General features: G+C 43.7%; 1 protein-coding gene across 1 annotated transcript; it reads left to right on the top strand.

Annotated features, from left to right (window-relative positions):
* The first annotated feature begins 878 nt into the window (after positions 1-878).
* On the top strand, positions 879-13,053 carry LOC114666220 (filensin). The gene is made up of 8 exons (XM_028820993.2): positions 879-1,262; positions 3,191-3,251; positions 3,476-3,571; positions 3,958-4,041; positions 4,235-4,348; positions 10,536-10,756; positions 11,469-11,560; positions 11,886-13,053. The coding sequence occupies exons 1-8, from the start codon at positions 904-906 to the stop codon at positions 12,695-12,697; spliced, it is 1,839 nt and encodes a 612-aa protein (XP_028676826.1). The 5' UTR covers positions 879-903; the 3' UTR covers positions 12,698-13,053.
* The last annotated feature ends 11 nt before the right edge of the window (positions 13,054-13,064 follow it).

Here is a 13,064-nt window from a genome sequence, read left to right as displayed (position 1 = left end):
CCCCCCAGGGATTTGTGCTCAGCCCACTTCTTTTCACCTTGCTACCTCATGAGTGTATTGCAATGTACAGCTCCAACAGTATTATCAAGTTTGCTGATGACATGGTGGTAGTGGGTCTCATCAGCAATGATGATTCACTTGAAGCAATTGGTGATGATGGGTGTGAGCGCTACAGGGTGATTGTCATTAAGGTAGGAGTAGTCCATGTTTAACTAAGAAATACTACTAATCAGCCCAGCTAATGCAATGTGTATAAAGAACACAACTCCCAAATCAAGGTGTGTCATCAGTGTTCAAAACCAAATCTCCTACTCTCAAAATGATTAACAAAAAGCTAATCGATGAGGATGATGAGACAATGTACAGAATGGAAGTGGAGCAGCTGGTAGTCTGGTACAAGTGCAACAACATCAGATTGCTTATTGTGATAGGGATAAACACCAGCATGGCCTCCTCTGACCACATTTTGTGTACAACTCAAACACCTGCTGCAAATTTTATTCCTTTTATTTTGCTGACCCCTCACATGACACAGATACAGATTGAAGCGTAAAATGAGGTGACATGTTTGCCTGGAGTTTGGCTCTCCAGGTGGTGTGTTATTTTAAATTTGACCCACTGAAACAGCTGACGGCATGTTTATCACAGAGCAGCCGAGTTCTTTCTTTTTTGGACACAAACACAATCGATTACACTGAGAAAAAGAGCAGTGTTAGCTTTTTGAAACAATCGCTTGGAAAAGCATGTGACACCCCTCCTTTCTACTCCATTCAGCCAAGTACAATAGGAGCTGTAAGGGCCTGGAAGGTGCGATGGGGCAGCAATCTTTCCCAAAAGCACACTATTTCCAGTGTGCCCAGCTGGAGCAGAGGGTGCAGATCAGCAAGCCGGAGTGCCTTTGGGATGTACAAGACCAGTTACAAACATGAAGTGCACAAGAAGAAATTCGAGCGCTCAGACACGTTTGAAGAGCAAAACTACGGCCTGGGGTCTGCCATTCAAGGATGGGAAAGCCTGCAGGAGCTCAATGGCCGCTTTGCCAAGTACATCAACCGAGCCAGGGTGCTGGAGCAAAGAAATGCCGTCTTCAGGAAGCAACTGGAAACCCTGCACCGGATGGAGGAGCTGGCTGGCCTAGAGGAAGCGTTCACTGAACAGATTGCAGTCAACCAACAGAGGATTCGGGAGCTGTCTTCTGACCGTTCCAAGCTGGAGAGGGACCTCAAAGATGCTGAGCGAATGTTGGAGGAGTTTCAGAACAAGTAAGTTCAGCCGGTAGCACTGGGACACTGGGATTCCTTTTTACAGAGCTTACCATTCCGTACCCATCAAAACAGGTTATTGAGCCAATAGAGGGGTCAGTGCCCATCACAATTCATTTAAGAATCTATAGTGCCCGTCACAGCCAGCACTCTCTATTAATCCCTGCAGAACATGATAACAGTGATGTGATGTGACCTGGAGCACACTTAGTCACTTATCGTTAGTCTAATAACAGTCACCTTTTCAAATAATATGCAATAAAGAATCCATGAGCTTAGTTTTATGCAGGTCTATAAGGCACAAAAATGCACCTCTCACCTCCTTCAGCACATATGACTGAAAGAAAATTCTCCATAGTAAGGTTATAGTCAGCACTCATATCTGACTAAGTCCAGGCTCAGCTTTTCAGAATTGACACAGCAAACCTAGAAGTGTCTGTCCAAAGATCCTGAGTACTTAGTGCACAAATACATTCTCAGGTTTATCCCATAAAACTGAGTTTCCCACATTTTGAATAGGCTGCATATGAAGATCTTATTATATTGTCTTCTTCAGTTGTGCAACAAGCAACAGATTGTGGGATTTTTAATAGGAATGCTGTGATTTGTATTCTACGGGTGTGAAAGGTGTTATATAAACTCCATAGGGGTAAGGCAGAAATGAGTCCTGGATGTGGTGCCAGTCCATCATAGGGCACACTCCAGAATACGCACTCCATGGTCATTCAGAATAACACTTCCGGAAAGAAAATACAGTACACGGGGAGGACACACAAACACAGATGTTGATTTTCCTGATACCTGAACCTGGTCTTCTGGAGCTGGGATTCAGTAGCTTTAACCACTACATCAACGTTCCAACCAGGATTGATCCATTAAAATGTTAATCTGTCTGTGATTTAACCTCACATTGACATTATTAAACCTCCTTACACCACTGTAGGGTTATGGATGGACAGATCCTATCCCAGCAGCATAAGTCATCAGGATGCAGTCCATCGCACACACCCAAATTCACACTCATCAGAAAAATCACCAATAAATATGTGTGAGGAAGACCTGTGCTGACACAGGAAGAACAAGACTTCCGCGCACACATCAAATAAGTGCAGGATTCAATTCTTGAACTTCAAAGCTAACCACTGTGTCATCATGTTGCCCAGCTTTGCATTGTCTCTTTGCATTTTAGGGTCAATCACAACTCTTATGTTTGTGAAGAATACGATAAATATCCAGAGATTACTAAGCTACTGATTGCATTCCAGGGCCATTATGGCTGGAGTCAGGTAGAAGGCAGGAATCACAATCATCACATATAAAGGGCCAATTTAGTTAACAATTAATCTTTGGAAAGTGGAAAGAAAGCCAGAGTATCTGGAGAAGAACCAGATATGAGTAGAACATGTAAAATCCAAGCAAGCAGTGCAGAGGCTGGGAAATGTCACACAGCAATGCGCGCTAGTGCACCTTTGTGTCACCAAGACCAGACATAACATTCTCAGACCTGCTTAGTCCAATTCAGAGTTGCAGTGGTTGAACCCTACCTTGCTAGCAGTGGGTATCAGGAAGGAAACTGCCACTTGGATGCAGGTCTGGCTGACACAGCACCACATTTTGAATTAAACTTAGCAGAATATCTTTGGTGACATGGGAGTAAACACAACACAGGAACAGGGAGAACATGCAGACCCTGCACAGACAACAATTGGATGTGGGATTCAAACCCAGGATGCTAGCTATGTGAAGCAGCAGTGTCATCATCATGCGACCATGCCAGCCAGTGTTGTTAGACGTGTTGTTTTTAATTACAGTCACCTTGTGCAAGTTATATCCTTATGAGTAAATGTGTCCGTGACAGCCGCTGTCATCTGCTGTGCCTGCATCTTCAGGAGATCAGCAAATAATTATGATGTGTTGTCCTATTTTAGGTACAGAAACGAATGTGAATATCAGCAGCAACTTCGTGCCACACTGGACCAGCTCAATAAGGTGAAGTTAAGAGGAGAAAAAGAGAAGCTGCTTCAGGATGGAGCAGACAAATTGATTTTTGAGTGGAGGAAGGTGGATGGATGGGAGTTTGGAGGCCTAGCTGGATTTCTCTCAGGCTCAGGATTCAACTGCTTTGGATTGACTAGCATTTCAGCTGCCCCCGTTCACCCAGTCAGGCCCACTTTTTGACAGTAACATCGGCTAACATCCTCATTCTGTTTCAGGAAACTGATGGTGCCTTGTTGATGAACCTGGAGCTGCAGATTCAAGCTCAGTTCCTACAGGATGACATCAATGCAACTAAAGACAGACACAAAAAGGTAAGCAGACAAAGGTGTACTCTGTGTCCTCCAAAGCGCTAATCCAACACTGAATCTGGACAACAGGGTGGGCCTGGATACCTGGATGTTCTGCTCAGTCAGCTGTGAGGGGCCTGCGTGGCATGGTTTTTATTATTCTATTCTAAAAAGCAGGAATCTTCTCTTTGTGATTGGTCACCCACTGTTTTACTAGTCATTTGTCTTCTGGGCTTATCGGGCCATAATATAGACCAGACGTTTAGAGTACCTAGTGCGTATTTCATTTTCATAAACAGTTTTTTGGTATGTTAACCTGAAAAATCTAACAGGTACCAGGCCATTTCCATTCAGCCTTCCTGTGATATGTATGAAATGCCTAACAGGTTTTCTTTTGTTTCTCTTTCTAGAACCTTGCTGAAATTCAGACTTACGTCAACATTTTGCAGCAGATCATCCAGAGCACACCACGTCTGCCTGTGGGGCTCTCCCAGGTACACGTTTTAGGACACTGCTCTTTCAGAGAATGTGCAGAAGGTGCTGCAGAAGTAATGAGTGTTCAATTGAATTAAGACATACCAATAACAAAACATATATATTTTTAGATTCCTAATCTGTTGTTTCTAATTGAAAAAATACCTCAGCAGTAACTTTCCCAAATAAAAAAAAAATATCCCATCTCTCCAGGGTCCAGAGAAGCTATTTGCTCCCAGAAGACTTCATGCCTTGCAGAAGCAGCTGGATGAGTATAAGAGCACCCTCTGCCAGCTGCATGCCCAGAAGCACAGGCTGCAAACTGAGGTTGGTATTACTAGTATGCCAAACTAGTGCTTCCCCATTCTTGTTTAATTCCTGTAACACACATACTAAACATTCAGCCTTGGAAATGGCTTCTAAATATAATGTGCATTTTGACCTTATGACTTCAAGCTTCTGCCCAGGGAAATACAAATCTCATCAATCTTAGCTGCTCAGCTCAGTCACTAGAGGTTTGCAAGCGGGTGTCGCTTTTCATTGTTTCTTTTAAGATTCGGGTGTTGCATTCAATTCAGTTCATTCCCAATGTGTTAAAATTCAGCCCGGAATTCCAAATAATGTCTTGGGTTTTCTTTTTCCATGACATTTAGTAGACCTAAGCATCTTACTTCACAGAAACGCATTTGGCCACTTTGGTGAGCCTCTAATGCTGTTTGTCTAAGCAACCTTCAGACATGGGGAGTTCAGTTTGCACCAGCAGAGCCTCCTATTTATTGTCGCTCATGTGTGAGTCTGTTCAGTGTAACCTGACATTTAGAAAAAAATAAATAAATAAAAAAAATACAGACGTGGACAAATTTGTTGGTGCCACTCCACAAAAAAGAACATCCCACAATTGTCCCTGAAATAATTTGAAACTGACAAACATAATTAGCACCCATGTTTGTTTATTCCATATTTATGAAAAAATCAGACTCTGCTTTAGAGCTTTGATTTCAAAGAATATTTCAAATAATAACACAAAGGAAAATGGCATGGACAAAAATGATGGGACCCTTCACCTAATATTTTGTTACACAACCTTTAGAGGCCATTACTGCACACAAGTGATTCCTGGAGCTCTCCATGAGACTTATGCTCCTCCCCACAGGTCGTTTGGCCCACTTGTCCAGCTGGGTCAGGTTTGAAGGGGGTCTTCACCAGACTGGGCGTTTCAGCTCTTTCCATAGATATTTGATAGAATTCAAATCAGGGCTCATAGAAGGCCACTTCAGAATAGTCCAATGTTTTTTGGGTCTTTTAGCTGTTTGTTTTGGCTTGAATGAAGAAGGTCAGAGGATAGTGGATTTTGCCAAAAGGATGGACATGGCTGTGGTGAATAGGTATTTTAAGAAGAGGGAGGAACATAGGGTTACGTACAAGAGTGGATGAAGATGCACACAGGTAGATTACATCCTATGCAGAAGAGTCAATCTGAAGGAGATTGAAGACTGCAAAGTGGTGGCAGGGGAAAGTGTAGTTAAGCTGCATAGGATGGTGGTCTGTAGGATGACGTTGGAGATCAAAAAGAGGAAGAGTGTGAGGGCAGAGCCAAGGATCAAATGGTGGAATTTAAAAAAGGAAGAATGCAAGGTTGAGTTTAGGGAGAAGGTGAGACAGGCACTGGGTGGTAGTGAAGAGTTACCAGACAGCTGGGAAACTGCAGCAGATGTAGTAAGGGTGACAGCAAGAAGAGTGCTTGGTGTGGCATCTGGACAGAGGAAGGAGGAAAAGGAAACGTGGTGGTGGAATGGGGAAGTACAGGAGAGTATACAGAGGAAGAGGATGGCAAAGAAGAAGTGGGATAGTCAGAGAGATGCAGAAAGTAGACAAGAGTACAAGGAGATAAGGCGCAAGGTGAAGAGAGAGGTGGCGAAGGCAAAAGAAAAGGCGTATGATGAGTTCTATGAGAGGTTGGACACTAAAGAGGGAGAAAAGGATCTGTACTGATTGGCTAGACAGAGGGACAAAGCAGGGAAAGATGGAAATGTACTCACAAGCGAGGAGGGTGTGTTGAGCAGATGGAAAGAGTACTATAAGAGGCTGATGAATGAAGAGAACGAGAGAGAGAAAAGGTTGGATGATGTGGAGATAGCGAATCAGGAAGTGCAACGGATTAGCAAGGAGGAAGTAAAGACAGCTATGAAGGGGATGAAGAATGGAAAAGCCGTTGGTCCAGATGACATACCTATGGAAGCATGGAGGTGTTTAGGAGAGATGGCAGTGGAGTTTTTAACCAGATTGTTTAATAGAATCTTGGAAAGTGAGAGGATGCCTGGGGAGTGAAGAAGAATTGTACTGGTGCTGATATTTAAGAATAAGGGGGATGTGCAGGACTGTAGTAACTACAGGGGGATAAAATTGATGAGCCACAGCATGAAGTTATGGGAAAGAGTAGTGGAAGCTAGGTTAAGAAGTGAGGTGATGATTAGTGAGCAGCAGTATGGTTTCATGCCAAGAAAGAGCACCACAGATGTGATGTTTGCTCTGAGGATGTTGATGGAGAAGTATAGAGAAGGCCAGAAGGAGTTGCATTGCGTCTTTGTGGACCTGGAGAAAGCATATGACAGGGTGCCTTGACAGGAGTTGTGGTATTGTATGAGGAAGTCGGGAGTGGCAGAGAAGTACTGTATGTAAGAGTTGTACAGGATATGTACGAGGGAGGTGAGACCGTGGTGAAGTCTGCGGTAGGAATGATGGATGCATTCAAGGTGGAGGTGGGATTACATCAGAGATCAGCTCTGAGCCCTTTCTTATTTGCAATGGTGATGGACAGGTTGACAGACAAGTTTAGACAGGAGTCCCTGTGGACTGTGATGTTTGCTGATGACATTGTGATCTGTAGCGATAGTAGGGAGCAGGTTGAGGAGACCCTGGAGAGGTGGAGAAATGCTCTGGAGAGTAGAGGAATGATGGTCAGTAGGAACAAGACAGAATACATGTGTGTAAATGAGAGGGAGGTCAGTGGAATGGTGAGGATGCAAGGAGTAGAGTTGGCGAAGGTGGATGAGTTTAAATACTTGGGATCAACAGTACAGAGTAATGGGGATTGTGGAAGAGAGGTGAAAAAGAGAGTGCAGGCATGGTGGAACGGGTGGAGAAGAGTGTCAGGAGTGATTTCTGACAGACGGATATCAGCAAGAGTGAAAGGGAAGGTCTACAGAATGGTAGTGAGACCAGCTATGTTATATGGGTTGGAGATGGTGGCACTGACCAGGAAGCAGGAGACAGAGCTGGAGGTAGCAGAGTTAAAGATGCTAAGATTTGCATTGGGTGTGATGAGGATGGATAGGATTAGAAACTAGTACATTAGAGGGTCAGCTCAAGTTGGACAGTTGGTAGACAATGTCAGAAAGGTGAGATTGCGTTGTTTTGAACATGTGCAGTGGAGAGATACTGAGTATATTGTGAGAAGGATGCTAAGGATAGAGCTGCCAGGGAAGAGGAACAGAGGAAGACCTAAGAGGAGGTTTATGGATTTGGTGAGAGAGGACATGCAGGTGATGGGTGTAACAGAACAAGATGCAGAGAACAAAAAGATATGGAAGAAGATGATCCACTGTGGCAACCCCTAACGGGAGTAGCTAAAAGAAGAAGAAGAAGCTGTGTGTTTTGGCTCATTATCCTGTTGTAGGATTCATGACCTGAGACTGGGAAAGAGCTATCTGATACTGGGCATTATATTTCACTCCAGAATGTCTTGATAGTCTTGAGATTTCAACATTTCTAGTGCAGATTCAAGTCACACCATGCCAAACGCAGAAAAGCAGCCTCAAAACATAACCGAGCCTACTCCATGTTTTACAGTAGGTCTGGTGTTCTTTCATTTGTTCGTCTGTGGACACAGAGCTGATGTGACTTGCCAAAAAGCTCCAGTTTTGTCTCATCTATCCAAATGACCTTCTTCCAAAAGCATTGTGGCTTGTCAAAATGCATCAAATATTAGTAAATGTTTTATGTGGAGTCCTCCTGGGCTTCTTTCATTGAGCCCACTGTCACTCAAAAAGCAATCAGACACTGATGGACCTTGACCCTGGAGTTCAGCTTGTATCTCTTTGGAAGTTGTCCTTGACTTTTTGTCTACCATTCTCACTATCCTTTTGCCCATTCTGGGGTCAATTTTCTTTTTGCGGCCGTGTCTAGGGAAGTTAGCTACAGTCCTATGGACCATCACTTCTTAGTCATTTTTGTAAGTGTAGGCACAGGAACATTAAGCTGCTTGCAGATGGTCTTCCAGCCTTTACCTTTCACATGCTTGTCTATCATTGTCTTTCTGATCTCCTCAGATAAATCTCTCTTTTGCTTTCTCTGGTCCATGTTCAGTGTGGGAAACCTGATGATACCAAACAGCAGAGTGACGACTTTTCTCCATTTAAATCACCCGAATGACTGACTGCATGATTGGAGACACGTGTGATCCTAATTAAAGAAAACAGCTAGCTTTAAAATTCACTCTAATTTAGTTATATAGGATCTTCTCCAGAGGTACCAACAGATGTGTCCAGGCCATGTTAGAATCTCTTTGTAGAATAAGTAATACTTGACCTCTTTTCACGCTTGCTTTGCTTGACTCAATGACATATCAAAGGCATGCAGGTATAATAGGGGACAATCACTTTTCATTTAATCGCATTTCACAAGGTGTATAGCACTTTTTCAATGAGCTGTAAGGGGACCAACATATTTGTCCACGTTTTTGTATTAGTGAACTGAAGAAGGAGAAAATGACTCCTTGTGGTTCATCTTACTGCGAGATCAGTCAAGTTCTGTGCTAATTTTCATAGTGTCATTTATTCTAAAATCTCAGGTCAAGCACAGAAAGGAAAGCATGAAGATGAACGAGCAATGATGTCCAGTTATGCTCAAAAATGAACTTACAGAAGTTATAAAGACGTGTAGATTAAGTTAAATTGGCAACTGTAAACTGTCTGAAGCTTTCAGTCACTGTGATCCTGATCCTCCACGGTCCTCTCATATTACCTGTTGGACTTTAATGTACAGTATAGTCAGCACCTTCAGCCTCCTTGTGGTGTGCATTCATTCATATTAAGCTGGAGTGTTCCCATCATGGTCAGGGCTGCACAGAGCCAGAATCTACTGAATGGGTCAGAAAGGTCAGAGGAGAGCCAGGCAGGCCAGTGCCGGCTTCACCTGGGCACACAAACACATACACAGGGAAATCATTTAGAGGGATTAGGCTCCTTCTACTTGAAAATCGCTGAGCACGAAGAACCGATTTTGCTCTATTTATGTTAAAAAGTATGTAAGCAAGAGTAAAAGATTCTGATCTTGTAAATCACCATGAGTAATGGCTACTGACAAATAATAATAACATTAGTAATAATGCTGAACTTGAGCCAAGGAGATTAACACTGTGCTTAATGTGATATGGAAACTCATAACTCATAAGCCCAGGCCTTCTTCTTAAATCGGTCATATTGATTAATCATTTCTGTTCCTGGACAAGTAATGAAATGTACCAGGCCACCCTTGAGGTGTCAGCTTCAAGAATGCCAAGATAGAATCAGACGTTAAAATACATTTTGATCTAAGAAACTTACCTAGGTCTGTCTAATCATCTTCCCATCAGCATTCTATTTCCAGCCAACCTTGAATGCTAGTGTTTTCAAGGTTCCTCCAGCAGATGGTGAAACTCCTCTGTTTATTTACACTTTACTATCCCCTAGTGTTGAAAAACTGGAAGTATTTAAAAGGAACCTAGCAGCAAACCCTGAGTTTGAATTAAGTGGATTAGAAAAATGAATGGGTTTTCTATAACCTGGACTGAGATACAAGAGGTGCTGAGCTTCAAAAGAGGTCATCCACCTAAAGTTAAGCATGTTCAGGCCCGGCCGGTACTTGGATGGGAGACCAACCAGGAAAAGCTTGGGTTGCCGCTGGAAGAGGTGTTTGGTGAGGCGAGCAGGGGGCACTTACCCTGTGGTCTGAATGTGCATCCCAATGCCCCAGTGCAGTGACAGGAACACTGTGCTATAAATATGATGCTGTCCTTCGGATGAGATGTAAAACCAAGGTCTTGACTCTCTGTAGTCATTAAGGATTCCTGGGAATCCTTTGTAAATCCCGATGTCTTGGCTAAATAGCCCTCCATAGCCTAGTCATTCTGACCCCCTAATCATCCCCTGGCTATCTCTCTCTCACTACTTCACCACCTAATAGCTAATGTGCGGTGAGAGTACTGGCACAAAAATGGCTGCCATCGCATCATCCAGGTGAGTGCTGCACATTAGTGGTGCCTGAAGTGGCTCCCCACTCACTTAAATGCTTTGAGTAGCAAGAAAAGCACAATATAAATGTGAATCATAATTATTATTTTAAGACTTGCTGTATTTCAGTACCATCAAAGCCTGCTATACCTGTAAATCACTGGTTTTTGATTTATGTCGCTTGTGGCATTTTAACAGCTATGAACACTAATTCCAGATGGCTTCCCTTTTGTTTTTCTCCTAAGACTTTAGTTCTGGAGCAGGCAACAAAAAACACACAAGAGACTTACGATGATGAAATACAGCAATACAATGAGCAAATCGAAAGCCTGCGTAAGGAAACCGAAGAAGCAGAGAGGACTTTGGAGAAGTACACCAGCGAGTGCCGTCACCTGGCCATGTATCAGACCTCCTTGGAGAACGAGCTGGAGAGATACAAGAGAATCATTGAGAACGAGGATAACAGGTGCTCCCTAAGTCCTGGATGGGACATACTGTTCATGCAACGTGACAGGCCTGCCTGTGGGCAGGCCGCCATTCACACCCCACTAATAGAGGGTTTGTGAACATGGACACTACAAAGCGTAGTAAGGCCATGTTGCCTCCTGCTAGTCACTAAGTGCCCCACATCGAGTTCCAGTCTGCCAGTTCACCACATTGTGAGCCCAACAGGAATCCATTTTCCAATGTAAAATATCACTGAAATGGGCACCTGCATGTCCTCAAGACTTCCAGAGTGTACCTTACAATACATACATGCACAATTATACACTGGCTTTGATGCACAATACACAAAGAGAACATGCAGATGTGCTATAATTGTTTCCAACCAGTTGCACACAGGTTTACCAGACGCAGACAGACTGTGAATGTGCAGCATACAAATTCCCACATGCACAAACGCACAGTTGTACAAACATGCCACCTGTCTCCTTAAGTAGAGTGTCCATGACATGGCTTGGAATGAGAAAAACTCCAAACTCTTTTTCTGGTGACATTTTTGAGTCCCATGTGTCTATTGACTTTTGTGGTCAAAAGGTGACCCGGCAAAAGTGTTTTCTTTTGTTTTTTGTTTTGTAGTCGCTCTGAGGTATGGCAACGGAGACGAGCACTCTAACATGTGCACGACAGCTGTTCTGTTTTGTATAAGAAAACAATCCTCTGTGTTTTCCTTGCAGGCTCAATTTGGCAATAACTGGAAGTCCTGTAACCTTGTTTCCCACAAGTTATCAGCACAGCTTTTCACCATCTGCTGCTACTCGAGGTAAAGGTAAGCACCACTACGACAAAATAGGAAATGAGTGTGAGACAGTCTGAAAAGGTGGTGACAAGAAGGAAAGGAAAGCTGTTTGTGATCAATTAGGTCCAGTTGGGAGCAGGTCAGCCCAGTACACTTGACTGATATTAGTCCCGTAGATGGCTGAAGCATTACAGCATCAAGGGAAAGGCCCTCAGGTGTGTTTCTATGCCCGGGGTATTCTCTTCCTCTAGGGCCACAACGAGCCTCACCACTCGTGGGCCGCAAATTAAGAAGCAAAGGAATCAGGACTCAACTTACTTTTAGGATTCTCCTTTTATGTGCTCTCTTCACACAGATATAACTCAAGTGGTTCAAGAAATTACAAACGTGAAACCCCGGCAGAAAAGCCTCACCAAAAAGATAACGAAGAAAAAGGAAATGGTCACCAAAGATGTGTTGGTCAATGCCGCAGAGGATTCAAGAGAAGAAGCTCTAGAGGTAGATGGTGTCCAAAAAAAGAAAGAGGGGGAGGAGGAGCTCCACCAGAGTGTCAGCCCCACCGATGTGCCTGATGGAGCGCAGATAAGTAAAGCCTTTGATACACTATGCAACCTAGTCAAGGAGAAAATGAGACGATACAAAAAGCCAGAGGGCCTTGCTGACTTTTACACTAAGGGCCGTTATGTACTTGTAACAGGTGAGGGCAGCTACGTAGATCCGTTCTTCTGCTCCACCTCACCATCTTCTGGAAATGTTATTGTCACAATCTACCAAGATTCCTTGCCAGCAGATGAAGATGGCAGCAAATCTACTCCTCAGCCCCAGCCGCAACCCCAGCCACAACCCCAGCCGCAGCCTGCTCCTACGTCTAATAAGAATGAAAATGATGACTGCAAGAGGAAAGATAGAAATGGACACCAAGAACCACCCACTCCTCCCTGTCCAGAAATAAATGTGCCTCCTAAAGATCCCAAGAGAGAGAACAGGATGCCAGGCAGAAGTGGCCCGGCAACCGACACCATGAGCTACGAGAAAGTCGAAGTGGTCGAGTCTGTGGAAAGATTCTCTGATGATGACAAAGTTCAGGCCTATGAGGAAACAGCAATGATAGTAGAGACCACAATAGAGAAAACAAGCAAGAAGAAGGCCGCAGATAAAGGCTCCTAAATTATGGATGAGCTCTAACGTGTATGCAGTACACTCACCACTTTGACATTTGCTGTGTGTTGCAATGCTTTAATAAAGTGAGTGTTTGCTTCATATATGTATATTGTATTAATGTTCTTCTAGAAGTTTCTTATGCGCAGTGCATGCAAACCCATAAACTGTTGAAACCCTTTGCTGTAACATACAGAAAGATCACTCTGTGGCTCAAAGCTGCTGTCACCGAGTATGTGTGGTGCCTTATGCAGGGGATGCTTTCCCTCCGAGTGACCACTAGATGGGATACCTAAAAGCATTCCTTCCATTCCCCACTAATTAAAATGTACTCAGCCAGTCTCTCCTCTACTGATTCCTACCACGAGAGAACAAA

Source organism: Erpetoichthys calabaricus, chromosome 15, assembly GCF_900747795.2.
Source record: "Erpetoichthys calabaricus chromosome 15, fErpCal1.3, whole genome shotgun sequence".
Classification (NCBI taxonomy): Eukaryota; Metazoa; Chordata; class Cladistia; order Polypteriformes; family Polypteridae; genus Erpetoichthys; species Erpetoichthys calabaricus.
This window is presented reverse-complemented; position numbering and strand designations above follow the sequence as displayed.

Coding starts and splice junctions, on each gene's coding strand:
- LOC114666220 (XM_028820993.2), top strand. CDS start 904: ATGTACAAGACCAGTTACAAACATGAAGTGCACAAGAAGAAATTCGAG. Junction 1,263..3,190: donor TTGGAGGAGTTTCAGAACAA/GTAAGTTCAGCC, acceptor GTCCTATTTTAG/GTACAGAAACGAATGTGAAT. Junction 4,042..4,234: donor TGCCTGTGGGGCTCTCCCAG/GTACACGTTTTA, acceptor CCATCTCTCCAG/GGTCCAGAGAAGCTATTTGC.